We start from the raw sequence: 18,850 nt of genomic DNA on the forward strand, positions 1-18,850 counted from the left end.
ATAATGACTTCTAAACGGAGAACAGCGTTAATACTGTATGTGTTCATTCCAGCATGAAGGACCACTGTACATTTTACTGGCAAATTGTGCTTAATACAGGAGAATACCTATGCTGATATTGTTTAGTGATTTGTCTTTAAAAAAGACTAGAAGTATACTTAAAGAGTTGCTCTTGCTATACAATTCCATTACCAGCCACTGTCAAGTGGCAAGGCCCCAACATAAGGTCCTAAACTGGTTTTTGCTACCCATTAAATATCTGCCTAGTCAGTTTTAGGCAAGCTTAAACAAATTGTTTGGCCAACTATTTAAACTCCCATCTTCTAGACATCCCAGCTGCAGATACTTTTTCCCAATCTATGAATACAAATAATGTATTGAGGCTGCTCTTAAAAGGTCTGGACTTTTTTTAGTTTAGTGCAATGCTAAGTCTAAACTAAAAAGAATTAAGAAACCAATGCATCAGTATTGGGATACATTGGATCACTAATACAGATCATTATTATTATTTTTTTCTAGATTAACCAGCGCTAAATCAGGTTAGGCAGATTCTTTACATGTTAGAGCTTTATTTGAAACACATTTACAATTTTACATTTTGTTTTATATAATATAGTACAATGATATTTTGTATCACTGTGTTTAGCTATATTTAGCGATTCTGTTTTTGTGAAGATTTGCTGCAGTTGTAGTTTTCAGTTACACATTGTTGATAAATGGAAAAATGTTGCTTCCAGTGTGTGTTCTGCCTCAATGGTTATATAAAACTATAAAGGATATACAATCAAGCATCTACAGCGGAAGTGAGTTAAAATTCTGGCGAAATACACATAATTAACATAAAATCAGCATTGTCAAATATGTTATTTGTATTTTACGTCTTTCAACTAATCAAATTATGATCACATATACAAAATATTAAAGGTTAACTAGCGTAAACTATGGCAACACAGCAACAATTAAAATTACCATTGCAACAAATATGTTAAATTATCTGAACAGCAATTACATAGGACATTAAGACCAATTTATTTTTTTTAACCGCTAAATGTAAAACAAATTACAGATTTGTTCGCTCTCCATTTATAAGCCGGCCCCTAACCATCCAAGTATCCTACAAAAGAAAAAAAACATTTAATTTGCCTGATAAATATGCAAAGAATAAGAACATTTTTATCACACCTGAGCCAGAAATCTAAAAGTGAAATTGTCAACATACAGGTAAAGAAAGGATCCATTATCTGGAAACCCATTTTCCAGAAAGCTCAGAAGTACTGGAATGATACAGAGATTTTTTACTATATAGTCCTATTGAAACAAACAGTTCCTTATTTTTGACTGATTATCCTTTTCTCAGTACTTGATGATAACTAAGCTAGCATATATCCAATATGGATAAACAATATTTGTTTTTTAAATAGTCTTAAGCTACAGTGCTTCACTCCTCTAACTAAATCAGCAAAATACCTTTCTAATCAGCAGTGCAGTAAGTACAAAATTAGCTTTTTGGTAAACAATAATTTTGATTCCTTGTGTCATAGAATATTACTGTACTAATACAACAAAAATACTCTCCCATGTAAATAAAAGTGACTATAACACTGTCCTACAAACTGTCTTAATTTTGAAGCAGTAATTAAAATACTGTACCTTTTTCTTGAAGTTAAGTTAGCATAAATTCATAATCATGTCATAGAATATTTAAGTATTTCAAGCTAAAGCCACAGAGCTCTACATTACAGAAAGACCTTTTATCAAAAACAAAAAACAGGTCCCAAGCATTAGCCCGATAATAGATCCCATACCTGTATTACACATTGTTTTTAGGAAAAACTGATTTTTTTTTTGGCAGTAGTATTTCTTGCATTGTGATAACATTTTATCAGGGTCACATTACATAACATCAATGAAATATGTGTGAAGTCTTTCTTAGAATCTGTTGAACCACTCATGAAATGCTGGAAGTGATGTAATAAGAGGCACTATGGGGCAAATTCACTAACGCGCGAAGCGCCGAACGCTAGGGTTAATTCGCTAGCGTTTGGCATTTTCGCTACTGCGCAAATTCACTAACGAACGCTGGCGTAGTTTCGCTAGTGTTACTTCGCAACCTTACGCCAGGCGAATCTTCACTAGCGACGAAACTACGCAAATTCACTAACTTGCGCAGTGTATCGAACGCTACCTTTTACGCTAGACTTCCTTCGCCACCTCAGACCTGGCGAAGCGCAATAGAGTAGATAGGGATTGTTTAAAAAAAAGTCAAAAATTTTTCTAAGTCCCAAAAAACGCTGGCGTGTTTTCTACATGATGGCTGATAGGCTGAAAAAGATCGAAAATTTTTTGGGGCTCCCCTTCTTCCCCCCTACATTTCCTGACTCATGGCAACATACCTAGACAGTGGGCACATGTGTAGGGCAAAATAAAATTTTTATTGGCTGATTTGAAGGTTTTCTAGGCATTTGTTGTGCAGATACGTGTTCCTCCATTGAAATTTGAATTTTGCGCCGTATGCAAATTAGCCTTTGCTAGCGCAACTTCGCTTTATATAGCGAAACAACGCTAGAGCAACTTCGCAACCTTACGCTACCCCTGTGCGCAACTTCGGATTTTAGTGAATTTGCGGAGCCCTGGCGAAACTTCGCCTGGCGAAGTTGCGCCTGGCGCAACTTCGCATCTTAGTGATTTTGCCCCTATATCGGTCCCATTAAAAGTACATTCTAAAAGCAGATTTTAGATTTTGTTCATACAAGTCTGGGAATTCAAGTATTAAATTCTTACCTTCAGAGTGAGACCAGATAACCCATAGCGCTTTTTGGCAAGTTCCACCACCTCCGTCTCAATATTCTCCTGGGTGGTGCCCTTCACATCAATATAGTGGCAGTCTGCACTGGCATAATGGCAAGATATTGCCTAAAGGGGAAAGAGGACACAATTGAAAAAATGGCAAATATATTGCAAACACTCCAACTGGATGTGAGCAGGTAAAAAACACACAATGACGGAAAAAATTATTTATTTACTTAATATGCCTATGTCAGCTCAGAGACCCTATAGATATTACATTTATAATTTTATAGATATCAGATAAATAAAATAGATTATCTGTGACGGTGAATGCAAAAATGGATGGCCTATTTTTCTCTATTTAAAACTAACTCTTCTGATCCCAGGGGTTAAAAAAGGGAGACAATAAAGGCAAAAAACACAGGTGTATGTATATTGCTTTAATTCTGGGCAATACCCAGTGCTTTGGATATCATATGTTGACCTCTGGTCTTTCTAAACAGCGTATAACAGTAAATTTGAAAGTGCATGGCTTTTACACATGATCTCACCATCATTATTGCAATCATTTAAGCCACTGCATCACTGGTATGAGTGACTGGTTTAATGTGTGAAACCAATGTGAGAGACAGGTTGTCTGCAATTACAAGGGTTTACAAATCTTCACAGAACTTGATTTATGCAGCAGCTAATTAGTAAAGCTAACATCCTTCCCAGTAAAATACAATTGTGACAGTTGGCAAGAAGTTGAAAAGCTTCACATTGCCTGCGAAAAAGAAGCATTATATCTCAGTTTCAATCAAGATTTACCTGAGACAATTTATTAAATGTTACAAGTTAGACAATATACTGATGCACTTGTCAATAAGTGCTGTATAACTTTACATGTAACAGGCTGATTATGTAATATATCACTTAACATCAGAAGAACTTATGGTCAGGCTGGATGCCACACAAATATTATTTAATGGGCCACTGGGCATTCAGTTCGACAATCCTGCTTTAAGCAACTGAGAAGAAACTAGTTATCTTAACTATCCAATGTATCTTCCCTTTACTCTGTGAATGCTTATCATATAATACCTTTCTAAATCCTGCAGTTTTGTTCATTCCAGACCCATGGATGAGCAAGGGATGGAAGAATACAGTATCTCCCTTCTCCATGACAAGATGGACTCTGGGAATGCTGAGATCAAAGTCACGAATACCATGGTACATCTTGTTCACTCCACCCTTTAAAAAGAAAAAGAAGCGACAATGAATACAATTACAAACATTTTCATGTTGTGAAGTTCATTTTGCTATAATTCACTGATGCAGAAGTGGTTTCCTTTGTACCCATTTTATTCTTTCTGATGTACATGAAAAAAAACTCTCATGGCAAAAACAACTGGTCACCAAGTTGTTTCCGCTCAGAGAGCATTTTGATTTTCTGATGTGGCTGGGGAGAAACTGAACTGCACTATAATATAGCCATATTCTTATAGCCGATTGTTCCAAGCAACTGATTCTACTACTTTGTGTGGGCCCTTTTGCCTTTTAAAACAGGCCGTATGTCTTTCTCAAAATGAATTCCATAAATAGTGCTTTGGCTGAGCATACGTTTTGATTATTATTTTAATAAGGGAAGGGAATAAGTATATTTTTGTTATTTCTAGCAACAAAGAGGGCAAAGTCTAAAGCTGAAATAATGTCACATTCTACTTCCTGTTCATATGTTTTCATCAAAACAAATCCATATTCCACTGAGAAACCCTCTGTATAAAACTTTATACCTCCCATTCTGGATAGTCATGCTGCTTTAGTGTTCCCTTGTGTGTCCCTGGAATTACAACCAAGCAGCCATTGCTGCGGTCAATTCTTTCCATGGCTGTCCAGGCACAAACAATGTGATCCGATGGTCTGAAGGGGAAGTAGTGCAAGTCTTGGTGCATAGGGTGTCGAGAACTTTTCTTGCCTGTGACAAGGGTAAAAATTCATGAGCAGCCAAAGATAACAGGATTTGTGGAACATGAAGTAATAAAAAATGGCAGTGATATAAATTATCTTGATGCAACATACTATTGATTCTCAATAATATGGAGCTACAGTATATCTAACTGGTATGGTTGAAAGGGATTTGGAGGCAAACGTTATTCCTATTTTTGGGAAATGTAACCTGCCCTCCCCATCTAAAAGCACAAGGAGCAGGACTATTAGAGTAATAATACTCTTAGCTGCAGGCCACCTATATAGACAATATTAGAACACACATCTCTATACATGTGAAAGTGTAGAATATTTTCTAAGCTTGCCACAGTGTATGTATATTATATACGAGATTGAAATATGCGAGTTCATGCTTGAACTATGACCTACCTGCATCAGGTGGCTTGTTAATAAGCATGGTATGCATAGCCATGATGTTTGGTCCTGTAAAGCACTCCACATACTTAACAATCTAGATTACAGAACATATCTCCAGTTAGACAGAAATTAGCCAATACAACAGACAATTATAGAACAGATCATTCGTCATCACTAGAAGGATTATGGCACACTGCACATTTTGTGGGCATCCTAGGGAGGACTGTGGAACATTCATCTACCTCTGCAGCTGATTTCCATTCATGTGAATGAGAATACACTCTGATGAAAGTGCTTCTGAGTAAGCAAATCTAAATGGGATCTGCAGTTTTCTTAATTCTACTTCTGTAGAAACATAGCCTAGATGGTTGGCTAGCATGGTTTAAAATCACCCAAACTATCTGACCAAATCTTGCTTGTAGGACCATGTTTATTAATTTTAGGGGACCTTTAGGGCAATAGCAGGTTTGCAATGATCACAGATTCCTATTGATATCAGAGGGGAATTACCTACTTTACGTAGTAAGCATTTTGATCACTGCAACAACTAGCAGTGATAAAAATGCTAGGTATGCCACAGCCCTAAAGGGATGACCAAATAAACTAAATAGGAGTAGTTCTATATGTTCCATATTTATTGACACCTTCCTGTCAAATATTCTGGCAAACATTTATTAAAGCATATATCCATTTCTATACATCAGAAAGTGTCTGAATACTTTGAACCATTCTGAGTGAGTGGATAGAGACAAAACCCATTTTAGTTGCAAGCGTATTTGTAGGACAACACATGAGCAGATAATCACTAGCATTCCCAGATAATGTCTGCACACATAGGGGCAGATTTACCAAGGGTCGAATTTCGAGGGTTAATTCAACCCTCGAAGTAAAAATCATTCGAATATCGAATTCAAAGGATTTTGCGCAAAAGCTTTGATCGTCTGATCAACGATTCTAACGATTTTTAATCGATCGATCGAAGGATTTTTATTCCCTCAAAAAAAACTTAGAAAAGTGCTCGGGAAGGTCCCCATAGGCTAACATTGCACATCGGTAGGTTTAAAGTGGCGAAGTATGAAGTCGAAGTATTTTTTAAAGAGACAGTACTTAGACTATCGAATGGGAATAGTCAAACAATTTTTACTTTGAATCGTTCAAATCATTCGATTCGATAGAAATCGATCGAATTTGACCAATTCGATGGTCAAAGTACCCAAAAAAATACTTCGAAATTCTAATATTTTTTTATTCAAACTATTCACTCGAACTTAGTAAATCTGTACCATAGAGTACGGATAACAACTTGGGGGTATATTTATCAAAGATTGAAGTTAGAGACATCCATTGTCCTCTAGAGTGAAATACTGCCTCACTCCATTCATTTCTAAAAATTTCTATAAATATACCAGTGGGTATCTACCATTAAAGGCTTATGGCTGTGATTAACTGTCATGGGAAAGGTTTCCCAATTGTTCTATTTTAATGGAATCCTCTTATAAATTGTCTTTTTGTAGTCAAACAAATAGGCCTCTGCAGTCTTCTGTTATACAAATGCAAAGGCACACAGGATTTTTTAGCTGTCTGTAGAGGCTAAGCATAACACCCCATATATTGTCAGGCATGAGTCGCCTGTACGTGTGCCACTGCTTCTCAGTCAACAAATGCATGACAGGCATTAATATGAGCAGTTATCAGTTGACATGGGGGGGGGTTCCGGTGCATTTTTAAAATTCAGTGCTGTTTAGTATGCAAATATATTCAATTATAATGGACTGTCTAATGAATCTTCACAGATTGTTTGTTTTCCAGAGATACTAACTTTGGTCTTTATTAAAAATAAACTTGTTGACTTTCCATATTACCTGAGGCAAGGAGCAGTATCTGAATAGCTCCGGATCTTCCTGAAAGTCCTGAAGCTTTGTGATAGCCTTTTGGTCTGGCACATATTCAGACTTTGAAATTGCTATATCTCTCATAATCAGTAGCCCAGGCACTGTGATTTCTTTCTTGCACAGTCTCTCAAACTCTTTCCTGGAGAAAATAATGAAAATAAGCAAACTTTTGAATTTTATCAAAGTTATTACCTAAAACAAGCAGTCATGTTCTATACATTAACACTTCAAACTAAACATACTTCACAACAAAATAAAGACCAGGACAGACAGATAGCAAGTAGATTGCCTACAGTCATATGAAAAAGTTTGGGAACCCCTCTTAATTCTTTGGAGTTTTTTTTATCGTTGGCTGAGCTTTCAAAGTAGCAACTTCCTTTAAAGAGATACTGACACCTGAAATTAAACTTTTTTTTACATCTATTATAATATTGGCTTTGCAAGCTACTTCTAACTTTGCCATAACGTATTTGCATGATGCTTTTACATTACCTGTCTGATCCCCCAAGTTCCTGTATGAGGGGGCTGCCATATTTGTGCAGCAGGAGTCCGTTAGAATTAGAAACTGTCACTAACAGGCTGCGATGGGACAGTCTGGTTGGCAAAGTCAGAGTGTCAGAGAGTCAGGCTTAGGAACTTCAACTAACAATTATATACAAAAACAAACCTCTCAGCAAAAAATGATCAACATGACCTATAGGTAACATTTAATGTACATTCATATGCTAAAATAAATTTTTTAGTGTCAGTATCACTTTAAATATAGAACATGCCTTATGGAAACAGTAGTATTTCGGCAGTGACATACGTTAACAGAAAATATGCAATATGCATCATAACAAAATTAGACAGGTGCATACACTTGGTCACCCCAACAGAGATATTACCTCAATACTTAGTTGAGCCTCCTTTTGCAAATGTAACAGCCTCTAGACACCTCATATAGCCTTTGATGAGTGTCTGGATTCTGAATGGTGGTATTTGTGACCATTTGTCCATACAAAATCCAGTAAATTTGATGGCTGCCAAGCATGAACAGCCTGATTCAAATCATCCCATAGATTTTTGACGATATTTAAGTCGGGGGACTGTGACGGCCATTTCAGAATATTGTACTTCTACATAAATGCCTTTGTAGATTTCCAAGTGTGTTTTAGGTCATTGTCTTGTTGGAATATCCAACCCCTGCGTAACTTCAACTTTGTAACTGATGCTTGAACATTATCCTGAAGAATTTGTTGATAGTGTTGAATTCATCCGACCCTTCTCACAATCTTTCGCATATGCCGCTCCAGTATTTTTCTTGGCCTGCCAGACCTGGGTTTTCCATTGCCTGATTCCATTCCTTACAGTTTAAAAGGACAGTTTAAACTTCTGAGACTGAGCTTTTTGTAGCCTTCCCCTAAACCCAGACTGGCAATCTGTGGGTTCTGGCAAATGCCAGAGGGGCTACTATAAGGTGCCATATAAAGTCAGTATTTAGTGGGCTGGTGGGGACTGTTTGGGCCTCTGTGTACCTGAAATGCCAGGGCCTATTTTGACACTCAGTCCGGGTCTGATACTGAACAATCTTTTGAGAGTTGCTTTGAGGATCCCATGCTGTCACTCTTCAGAGGAGAGTCAAACACCTTAAGTTCCCTTTCTCATGATTGGACACACCTGCCTATGAAGTTTAAGGCTTATAGATCTAATCCAACCAGTTTGGTGTTACCAGTAATCAAGTATTGTTACATGCATTTAAAATAGCAAAATTACAAGGGTACCCACAGCCAGTTTTTTACATGTGATTTAATTTCATACAACTAAATACTGCTTCACTAAAAATCTTTGTTCAGAAAACACCCCAGATGTTCCTGGGAAATGAAAGACATACCACTGTTATCTTTTTTTGTTGAAAGTGGAGTAAACTTTTTCATATGACTGTATGTGTTTTTGTAAAACTCGATTTCCAAAATATTTGTAGAAACTGGATGGAATTTACAGAACCCCTAAAGGGAAAGGCAGGATTGGAACATGGCATACACTGGGTTGGCACTTTCCTGGAGAACATTTCAAGGAGATCGGTGACATGCTTGACCCTCTAAAAAACCTTCTTCTCTGGTAGTGTAAATGTCCAATAAGCTTTTGGGGAGGATTTTCCTGCAGTGTGTACATTGTGCACCAAGCCCAGCTGGCTTAGAAGAGCAGGAATGCTAATCAGTTCAATTTGAAATATCATCCCTCCCAGTCTGTTACATAGGTATATTCCTTCTGAATTCTATCAGTAACACTGGTTACAGATAACCAACCAAACAATTCTAACAGCAAACTAATAAGTCTGCAAACTGTATCCTTTGTTTTTGGAAATTTCTAGTGTTATTTGTAAACAGGATTTAAAGGTTTGTCCTATTTGCTCATCCCTTGAGACTTTGAAAAACGCTCTGCTTTTTAATCAGACTCTGGAACTTGCATCTCAGACGCATAAAATAATACCTGTGTGTAAAAGTCCTAATACATGAGGTGTCTGACATTATGGTAAAGCTTGTACTCCAGCAAAAGACTGTGTGCACTTTGTTTAAGCACATGGAACATTTTCTAAAAATATAAGCATTTAACTATTTTTATTTTCCTCAGAAGCCACTTTATTTTATCTAAATCAGCTTTAAAAAAAAGTTTCATTTTCTTAGTAGCCGAATACTTTTTTAAAGTAGATTAGGGTTTTTCTCCTAGAATGTAAACTTAACAAAACTTATATTAACACTAAAAAAGTCAATATCCTTATAAAAAAAATGTATTTACACATTTCTTCTATTTCATTTCTACTATGTACTGTATTTATGTATATGGCTATTATTTTGATGAGACTAAAACACTACATTGGTATGAAAAGAAGCCTCAATATTAAAATTAAAGGGGTTGTTCACCTTCCAAACACTTTTTTCAATTCAGTTGTTTTCAGAGATTCTGCTCAGCAGGGACAAAGATAAATGTATCAACTAACTAAATGTATCAATTTAGAACAGTTTACAGGGTCGGCGACCCCCCCTCCCAGGGCTGCTTCAGAAGGTGAAAAATGACACTTTACACATCAATATTAGAAAAATGGTGACACATAGAGAATAAAAAATCATTGGAAAAAGTTGTTATTTCTGGTGATCTATCTGAAAACAACTAGTTGTTTGAAGGTAAACCACCCCTTTAATAGTTTGTGTGAATACACTCCAGATGTTCCAAAGATGCAAACTGAACAGAATATTTAATAAATTAGATGCCCAACATTAGGCAAAAGAAAAGTTATGTACTTTATATCTTAATGCTAAACTTTCTTTAAAACTTTAAAAATTTCTGAAAACCATGTATGGGTGCTATTATCTGGAACCTGGGAAATTCCTGTGAAGCTTTGGTGATCCAAATGATGGAAAAACCATTCAGTCAATGCTGAGAAATTTAAATGTATTTCTGTTCCAGATATGTCTGGTGAAGCAAATGCAACATTATGGAAAACACAAATAATAATATAAAAAAAAAAAAAGTATACCGGAAGCGTTCAATGTCGTCAGCTGAAACCAAATTCTTTATAACCAAAAATCCATTTTCTTCATAGAACTGTCTTTGTTCTCTGGTCAGAAAGTTGTTATCCAAAGTGTAGCTTAATATGGGAAAACATGGTTAATACCAAGTCCACATGAAATATCTTCAATACCAAAGAAAAGCACAATATAATATAATGTTTGCTTTCTCATTCAACCTCTTTGTTGTATTATAATTATTTTGATATATCTGAACCCAGGGGGTGCGGTCACCCATCTTCAGCCTGCGTTGTTGCAGGTTGAGGAGAAGCTGCAGCACTAGTGCAAAGAGTGCAGTTACACCGTACTAAAATACCTGAATTTCTGCTCATCAAGTTACCATTGGTTACTGGGTGCTTACCAGAAATTAGTTGGATAAACTGTAGATGTAACTTGTCCTGATAATGGAACCGCACTCTGTGGCATTGTTTAAGGTAAAATGCATGAATCAAATCAATAAACAAAACCTTTTTTGCGGTCTACCCGCAATCCTAGTATTGGTTTCTTTGTGTAAGTGTGTATTTCTCAGACATCTATAAATGCAGTCCTCTCTGTTGCATCTAAGTGTCTGACTCTTAGGGGAAGATTTTTCAAAATGTGAGATTAGAGCTTACCACAGAAAAATTCACTCACTTTCTTTTCATTTCTATGGGGTTTTTGGAATTATATTTATCAAATGGTGAACTCTAAATTCCACCCATTGATAAATATGATTGTTTGATACTTGATTTATAAATTGTTTCAGAAAGTAGTAAGAGACAGTCATAAATGAGAAAGAAATTCAACCACAGCCAAAAAATAGCCTATATTTTACCAAGAAAAACAATTAAACCTAATTAATTTTGTTAAAAATGTTTCTAAATGTCACCTTCCAGAAATAAAGGGTTCACTATAAACCAATTTACTCCTCAGTCCTTACACATAACTCATAACACAGTAGATAAAATCACTTGCTTTCCACTAAATATAAATATACTATAGCTAAAAAAAGTATAGTGTTAGAGCTCCCTAGCTTGCAGACAAGTACATTTTGATAAACAAATTTTTACAAAGATACCACGTAATACTTGATGACACTTTAAAAGAAAATAAACTAATAAAATATGAAGATGATAACATATCAAGGGGTATAAAGGAGAAGGGTTGAAACTGATACTTGTTATTTTATGTGATTTATTCCATGTATTATCAAGTAAATAAATCAAGTACCAAGTTCAAGTGTAAAATAGCTAAGAACACTGTATAAAGGGCATGTAAAGTTCTTGCCTCTCAAAGTTCGTATTCTGGGACTATTAACCTACAGCAACTATTCAATAAGTAGGCTGTGCAATCCCATGTGCACAAATGGTGAGATATTTCAACAATTATGTATAAAATTCACCTGCAAGAGGGTTTATCTCTCAGGTTATTAGGGATAGGAAGAGGCCACACTACATGTAAAAGCAAAACAAACATCTGCTGTGCTTTATTTATGATTAAAAAATTATATGGATTTTATAAGGGTTGTCAGAAAACATTTTCAACAGAAATTCTACAGGCATTTATTTTGCTCGTGTATAAGGTGTATAATGCACATTTAACTACTGCTTCCAATTGCAATTACATTTACACAATTACATTAAAAATAACCACTAAAAATGTATGTATACTTGAAAAAAAAGTGCAGGGTAGCTGGGTAACAATTTACAGGGTAGTTGTAAATTCCAAGTTATACAAATTAGCAGTACAGTGCTACTCATAACTTGACTACTGTCATATTCTGTTGCTATGTATAGTACTGATTTTAAAGGGATGCTGACAGTTTTTGCTGCTTTATCAAACCCCAAAATTTGATATTTAATTCCTCCTATTTTCAGAACTGCCCAGATTCCTTGCCAACTCACTAAGCACTGTCAGTCTGCTATAGCCACTCATAGAATAAAGCAGACGGTAACCAGTCTTCTCTGTTTTCCACCAACATTAGGGCATAGGTGTTCAGAGGCAGACATGTTTTATTGAACTCTGTTAATCTGGGTGATTATTCTACATTTCATGTTCTGAGGCATCAGCCCTAATGCTACTCACCGACTTACTTCTCTGCACTATTGTGCTCTCTCCATTTTAAAAAAAAAAAGGTAATCCAGCTCTTAAAATTACTAAAGGTTGCTTTTTGCCTTCCTGGTACCTGGCTGCTTATGGCCGTCTGAGACAAGGTTTTCACCCCGCCTCATGGCAGGAGCATCCCTGCATTTTCTACCCCCATTTCTGCAATGCTGCAGCACTTCAGGCGAAATAAAACTGCCTTTATTTTTAATATGGCATAAACCCAGCAATGTTTTGAACCACATTGTTCCTTCAAACCAGAAAATTAATTTATGTCCCAGTTTTGGCAGGCAGGAACCCACATTATGTTTCCCATCCCTCCCAGTGTCACTGGGTCCAGCCCATTTTAGGACTTAGGTTCCTGGGGGAAAGTGTCCCCAAGAAGCACTTCTGTATCCACATAGGAGTTCAGCACCGAAATGCATAATTATGTGTTTTCAGTGCTGAATTCTGCTGCATGTACCTAAGCCTGAGCCAATGCAAGTGGTTCTTGGCACAGGCAAGTAAGAAGGCTAATGCCAACATAAGGGCTGATTCTAGGCCTGCATTTTATCTCAGTATGGGAATGGAAGCAGGGAAGGAGTGGAAATAGCAAGGATAAGAACAGATAATGTAGAGGTGGAACTGGGACAGAAAGGAAAAGGGGAAAAGGCAAGGGAGAACAAACAATACAAAAATCAGGAGAAAAGGAAATAAGGAAATACGGTAAGTACAATACAATTCAGAGCAATGAATTCCAATTGGGAAGTAGAGGGGAAATAAAAAAAAAAAAAACCTAGAACAGATGTGAACAAGTGAGGAATGAAGAGTTATAGAGAAAGGCACAATACGAGTAAAAAAGTGAAGTAGAGGGAGCACAAAGAAATGTGTGAAAGTTGGTTAAATATGGAAAAATGACCCAATTACGGGTTAGGTGCCTTGGTGACCTGTTGGGTGATTATAAATTCCCCATGATGGCACAGCTTAAAGAGAAAAAGGCCAACAGGGGATTCAATGGTTTAGGACTTCAGGGCGCAATTCTCCTCACTTGAGCTTGTACGTGCATCCCCCCCCCCCAGATTTGAAAACATCCTCTGGGATGATAACAAAGCCAAACTGGTCTGTAGGCTCTACATATCATTGTTAATCTGTTCTCCAGACCCGTTCATTAAAGCCTGCCAAAAATGGCAATTGGAGCTCCCCTTGCTAATTTCAGAGTGGGATCAGGCCACTGAGGGGCTATACAGTTTTCTGATATCAACTAAAGACTGTCTTATTCAATTTAAGTTTACCCATCAGCTTTATATTACGCCTGTTAAACTGCAGAAAGTAGGTAGATCCCCTGAAGCCAGATGCCCTAAGTGTAGGTCGACCTAATGCTACCTTCCTTCATTTGGTTTGGGAGTGTAGTCTGGTTTCTAGGTTCTGGTCTAAGGTGATTAACCACTTAAAAGAACATCTGTCCTTCCCTGGGACTGATCCGCCAGAGGTGTGTCTGTTGGGAATAGTGGAGGACCTGCTTCCACTAACCAGGTCTAGAACTCTCATTAAAACTGCTTTGTATTATGCTAAGAAATCTGTGGTGATGTGATGGATGTCCCCCCAGCCCCCCACAATGCAACATTGGTTTTCTCTGGTTAATAAAGGGCTAATTAATATCAAGCTGACCTATGAAGCCCTACCAAGTTTGAGAAAGTATGGTCTCTGTGACTTGATGCGCATCCGGACCATGAACCCCATATTTCAATCCCCTCTATCCCCTGCTAGTTCTCCTGTTGGTGAACGAAGTAGACTTGTATAGCCATACGAAGCTGTAATGCTAATGCACAGTGTGATCAATGCAGACTAAATTGTATGTTTATTTGGTTTTTTGTATGTATGTTTTTTCCCTTTTTTTCCTTCTGTTCCCCCCTCCTACCTTTTGAAAATTCAAATAAAAAGATACTTTAAAAATAAAAAAAAATGGAAAAATGAAAAAAAAGAAATAGAAAGTGCAAAAATGTGTGTGTGTGTATAATAAATTTGTTGTATACCAGTGTCCAATGTCAATACACTAAATAATGTGCTTGAGATGCTATTTATAATTGCCATTAATTTGTTATATGGTGGGGATGCTATCCCAATGATTTCACAGTATAGTGTGTTCTGGATTCTACGCAACCACTTTACTGCATACACATTGCAATTACAAGATTATTTGTTATCTTTAGTAACGTTAAGCTAAATTGTAATTGCTGCCCGATAAAGATTTTCTAATCTGTCCAATTTGTGACTGACGACTGATATCCAGGGCTTTTACCGATATTGGGTTCCCTCGTCTCTCATGCATGCACTAAATATCGATTGAAACCTTGTTTTGTAAGATAATATAGCAGTACCGTAACTAGAGGGGGGTGGGCCCTGGTGCGTGACGCGTGACCTCCGTACGGCCCGCATTTCAGTGGTGTGCGGGCTGCCGGGGGGTCCTGACCCGCTCGCACCCCCTGCTCCCCCAGTAGTTCCGCCACTGTAATATAGCGTGTGTGTGGCCACCTTTAGAACTCTGGCATAAAAGACAAATGCACAATCTTTTTGTCCTGGCAGATAAGGGACTAAATGTTTTTTGTTTTTTTTAAATGTGAGAAAGGTACTTCCCTTTCTGATCTCCATTTTTGACTATTGAAACAATGTAGCAGTTCAGGTCTCTTCAATGTATGTTAGTCAGCTGGCTTCTGCTACATTGTTTAAGAAGTCAGAACCAGAAACTCAAAGAATATAAACAAACAGACGTGCTGCTTTCAACTGCAATTACAAAGTTTCAAAGCAAGTACTTTTTTACCAGTTCATACTGGAAAGTTGCTTAGAATTCCGTTTCTTTCATTTTGCAAAATATAAATGTATGTGTATTAGATAACCACGACAATAGAAATGTCCCAATACATAAGTACTAAACAATAGTAGACCTACATATTAGATATTTAACATTATTCAGATTACAGGGCATGGCACACTACCTACGTCCTCTCCATAGCCCCTAACCCATTATGATAATGTGAGCCAGTAAACCCTGTTGCACACATAGGTCTGTTCATGGCTGCTCTTCATAACAAAGGATACAAGGTGGCGTTGCAGGACAGCGAGGCGGCCACTACTTCCTGGGGCAACTGTGGGCCTGTAAGACAACATCTTTCTGGAAACAAGTGGCACAGATCTTTCCTTGTCAGAACTCTTGAAGTCACTGTCAAGACCTGGGCACGTTACATGCGACACATTAAGCTCCTCCTATTCAAGTCACTTACTGAGCCGCCCTGGGCAGAGTCCTCTCAACAGTGCTGTGGAAGATAAATACATGACTATTTGAACTTAAGGTTTTTTCCTTAGACCAAGAATCAGCCCAGTGAGGCATTGGACTTCTGTTGCATCTATTTAATCTTCCCTTTTTTGACCATTTTAATCAACTGTGTGCACCATTCTTTAGAAACTAGAATTTCTGCAGTTATATGTATAGCCCTCTTCTGCTACTGCATGAGATCAAGCACACATTTAGTTGCGTGTGGCGCTACAGGAGTCCTGTGCCTCTGCTACATGGGAGAGCAGGTTCACTTTAATATGGAGTGCCTCCACCCAAGGTCAGAACAGGCTGAACGGTAATACCCCTCCCTAGGAACTTCTCTGATCCGCAGTACACATACACAGTGGAACGGTTGATGGATTTTTTTGGCAGGACACTATAGCTTTAAATTACAGTAATGCAGGTAGCCTGCCAGCCAGGAGCAACTTCACTGAATAAATGCAGCTGATGATCTCTGGACTGCTGAGGGCAGGGCCGGAACTAGGGGATGGCAGAGTAGGCACGTGCCTAGGGCGCAAAGCTGAGGGGGCGCCAGGCACGTACCTGCTCTGTTGCCTACCCCGTGTCCGGTCCCGTCTGCCGCTGGTGGCGTGCGCATAAATGCTCTTCTGCGCATGCGTGCACATATTTCGCGCTGGCGCAAAATTTCACGCATGCGCACTGGTGCGAAATTTCGCGCATGCGCAGTCAAGCGCGCTCAGAGCCGGCGCCGTGGCCCGCCAGGTTGCCTAGGGCGCCTGCCCGTGTTGGCCCGGCTCTGGCTGAGGGGAATCCCCACTTATGTGCCAGTTGCTTCAAAGTCCTGAGAAGGACTCCCTTTGGTTTTCCGTGCCCTGAGCACACTTTGTTCTTCAGAGCCCTGACAACTACCCCCTTTCCTTCCACACCCTAAAAAGAGCGCGCTTTTCTGCCACTGGGGTTGCCTACTAACTTTTCTCAAGAAACCCTGAGAGCATACACACTTAGCTTGTACTCTGCTTCCCAGCAGCACTTTCTTCCTCCCTCTTCCCTCCTGTCAGCTCACAGAGGGTGGGGCTCCTCCCCCTGCTTGCACAGAATCAGTCTGTAAAGATTACAACAAACCATTGACGGGAGAGAGTCGGAGGGGAGGGTCTTTGAAGCTCCCCAGTGTATAGCTGGCAATGCACGTCTGTATAAAAACAGCACTGGAGCAAAACGGCCAGCTATAAAATGGTTTGGCGGAGGAGGAAATAATCAAATACCTTGGCAATTCAGTCAGTGTTCAGTATTTCAGCAGCCTCAGCTAAGCACGAGCAAAGTGCAGCAAGTCCTCTCTAACCCGCCTCTTGCTTACCTCAATAAGAACAGAGCAGCTGATTAAAGTACGGCGTATCTATTGGTCTGACACTGTGCTACGCCCACCAGCCCTATGGAATGCTGGGTAAAGTAGTTCCAGAGGCCTTGTTTGTAAAGAGGCTAAAGTTCATGAGGGCATAATGGAATTCCTAGTATGTGCTTTACACCTCCATAAACACTCTACACATTTTGTTTTCTAAACCTGCCTTAATCAGTCATGGCTTTTATCCAACTATATGTTCAGGGGCATTTTTAATCAAACTGACTAAGTATATACACAGCATTTATACTAAATACAATGTTCCACTGCCTCTCAGTGTATATAATGTGGCTGAAACGGTGTTTCCCATGTTTTATGTGGATTCTACCCAAGCCTGTTGCCACCTTTTCCGAAAAAAAAATACCAGCCTTCCTTTATGTTTAACTTTTTTCCCTCTTAATAACATTGGGGTCAACCATCTTTGTTACAGGCCAGGCCGGTAAAATACCGACCAGGTGGCAGCCCTACCTGTGGCCCCAAAATGGCATTCACCTATAGCTCTTATTCAAATCAATGCATATTTGCTAGGGTAATTTGGACCATAGGGACCAGATGCCCGCAATTGCAAACAGGAGAGCTGCTGAATAAAAAGCTAAATAACTCAAAACCCACAAATAATAAAAAATTAAAATCAATTACAAATTGTCTCACTCTCTAGATCATACAAAACGTTAAAAGGTGAACAACCCCTTTAAGGGATGATATTATAACTATGTATAAATATATAAGGGGATCATATAATAATCTCGCTAATGCTTTATTTACAAGTAGGTCTACAAGTAGGACACAAGGTCACCCATTCCGATTAGAATGTCTAAATATTAGGAAAGGATTTTTTACAGAGCTGTGAAGATGCGGAATTCCCTCCCTGAATCAGTCTTACTGGCTAATACATTATATAGCTTTAAGGGTTGTTCAGCTTTAAATAATGTAGAGAGTGATATTCTGAATCAATTTGCAATTGGTTATCTTTTTTTATTATTGTGTTTTTGAGTTATTTAGCTTTTTATTCAGCAGCTCTCCAGTTTGCAGTTACTGCAGTCTGGTTTCTAGGATCCAAATTACCCAATGCAACTGCATTGATTTGAACAAGAGACTGGAATATGAATAGGAGAGGGCTTAACAGAAAGATGAATAATAAAAAGTAGCAATAACAATAAATTTGTAGCCTTACAGAGCATTTGTTTTAAGATGGGGGAAGTGAACCCCATTTGAAAGCTGGAAAATGCCAGAAGGCAAACCATATAAAAACTACAAAAAGAAAAAATGAAGGGCAATTGACATTTATTCTATAAAATACTAAAAGGTAAATAAAAGGTGAACCATCCCTTTAAGAAGGTGTTGGATTGCTTTTTAGCAGGGGAGGTAATACAGGGTTATGAAAGATCGCTCATAGTCAGGAAGCAATTTCTTCCCCCTCTGAGGCAAATTGGTAGGCTTCAAATGGTTTTTTTTTTTTTTTTTGCCCTCTTCTGGATCAACTAGCGGTTAGGTAGGTTATATTTAGATTTAAAAGTTTTAAGTTGAT

The 18,850-nt window shown here is 38.1% G+C and overlaps 1 protein-coding gene across 3 annotated transcripts; it reads right to left on the reverse strand.

The window, feature by feature from the left end:
- Nucleotides 1–549: 549 nt before the first annotated feature.
- Nucleotides 550–17,300, reverse strand: phyh.S (phytanoyl-CoA 2-hydroxylase S homeolog). 3 transcript variants are annotated; one of them, XM_018254282.2, is made up of 10 exons: nt 17,189–17,300; nt 15,731–15,945; nt 10,935–10,990; nt 10,543–10,653; nt 6,996–7,164; nt 5,146–5,227; nt 4,563–4,744; nt 3,871–4,020; nt 2,782–2,913; nt 553–1,114 (listed from the first exon to the last, which is right to left on the reverse strand). In XM_018254282.2, the coding sequence occupies exons 2-10, from the start codon at nt 15,797–15,799 to the stop codon at nt 1,061–1,063; spliced, it is 1,005 nt and encodes a 334-aa protein (XP_018109771.1). In that variant the 5' UTR covers nt 15,800–15,945; nt 17,189–17,300; the 3' UTR covers nt 553–1,060.
- Nucleotides 17,301–18,850: the final 1,550 nt, after the last annotated feature.

The sequence above is a fragment of the Xenopus laevis genome, chromosome 3S (assembly GCF_017654675.1).
Source record: "Xenopus laevis strain J_2021 chromosome 3S, Xenopus_laevis_v10.1, whole genome shotgun sequence".
Lineage (NCBI taxonomy): Eukaryota > Metazoa > Chordata > Amphibia > Anura > Pipidae > Xenopus > Xenopus laevis.

Excerpts from the sequence above, each read along its gene's own strand:
- phyh.S (XM_018254282.2), bottom strand. The coding sequence starts at position 15,799 with ATGTTGTCTTACAGGCCCACAGTTGCCCCAGGAAGTAGTGGCCGCCTC. Across the intron at positions 10,654-10,934 it reads GTTTATCCAACTAATTTCTG|CTACACTTTGGATAACAACT; the intron begins GTAAGCACCCAG and ends TCCCATATTAAG. Across the intron at positions 7,165-10,542 it reads GACGACATTGAACGCTTCCG|GAAAGAGTTTGAGAGACTGT; the intron begins GTATACTTTTTT and ends TATTTTCTCCAG.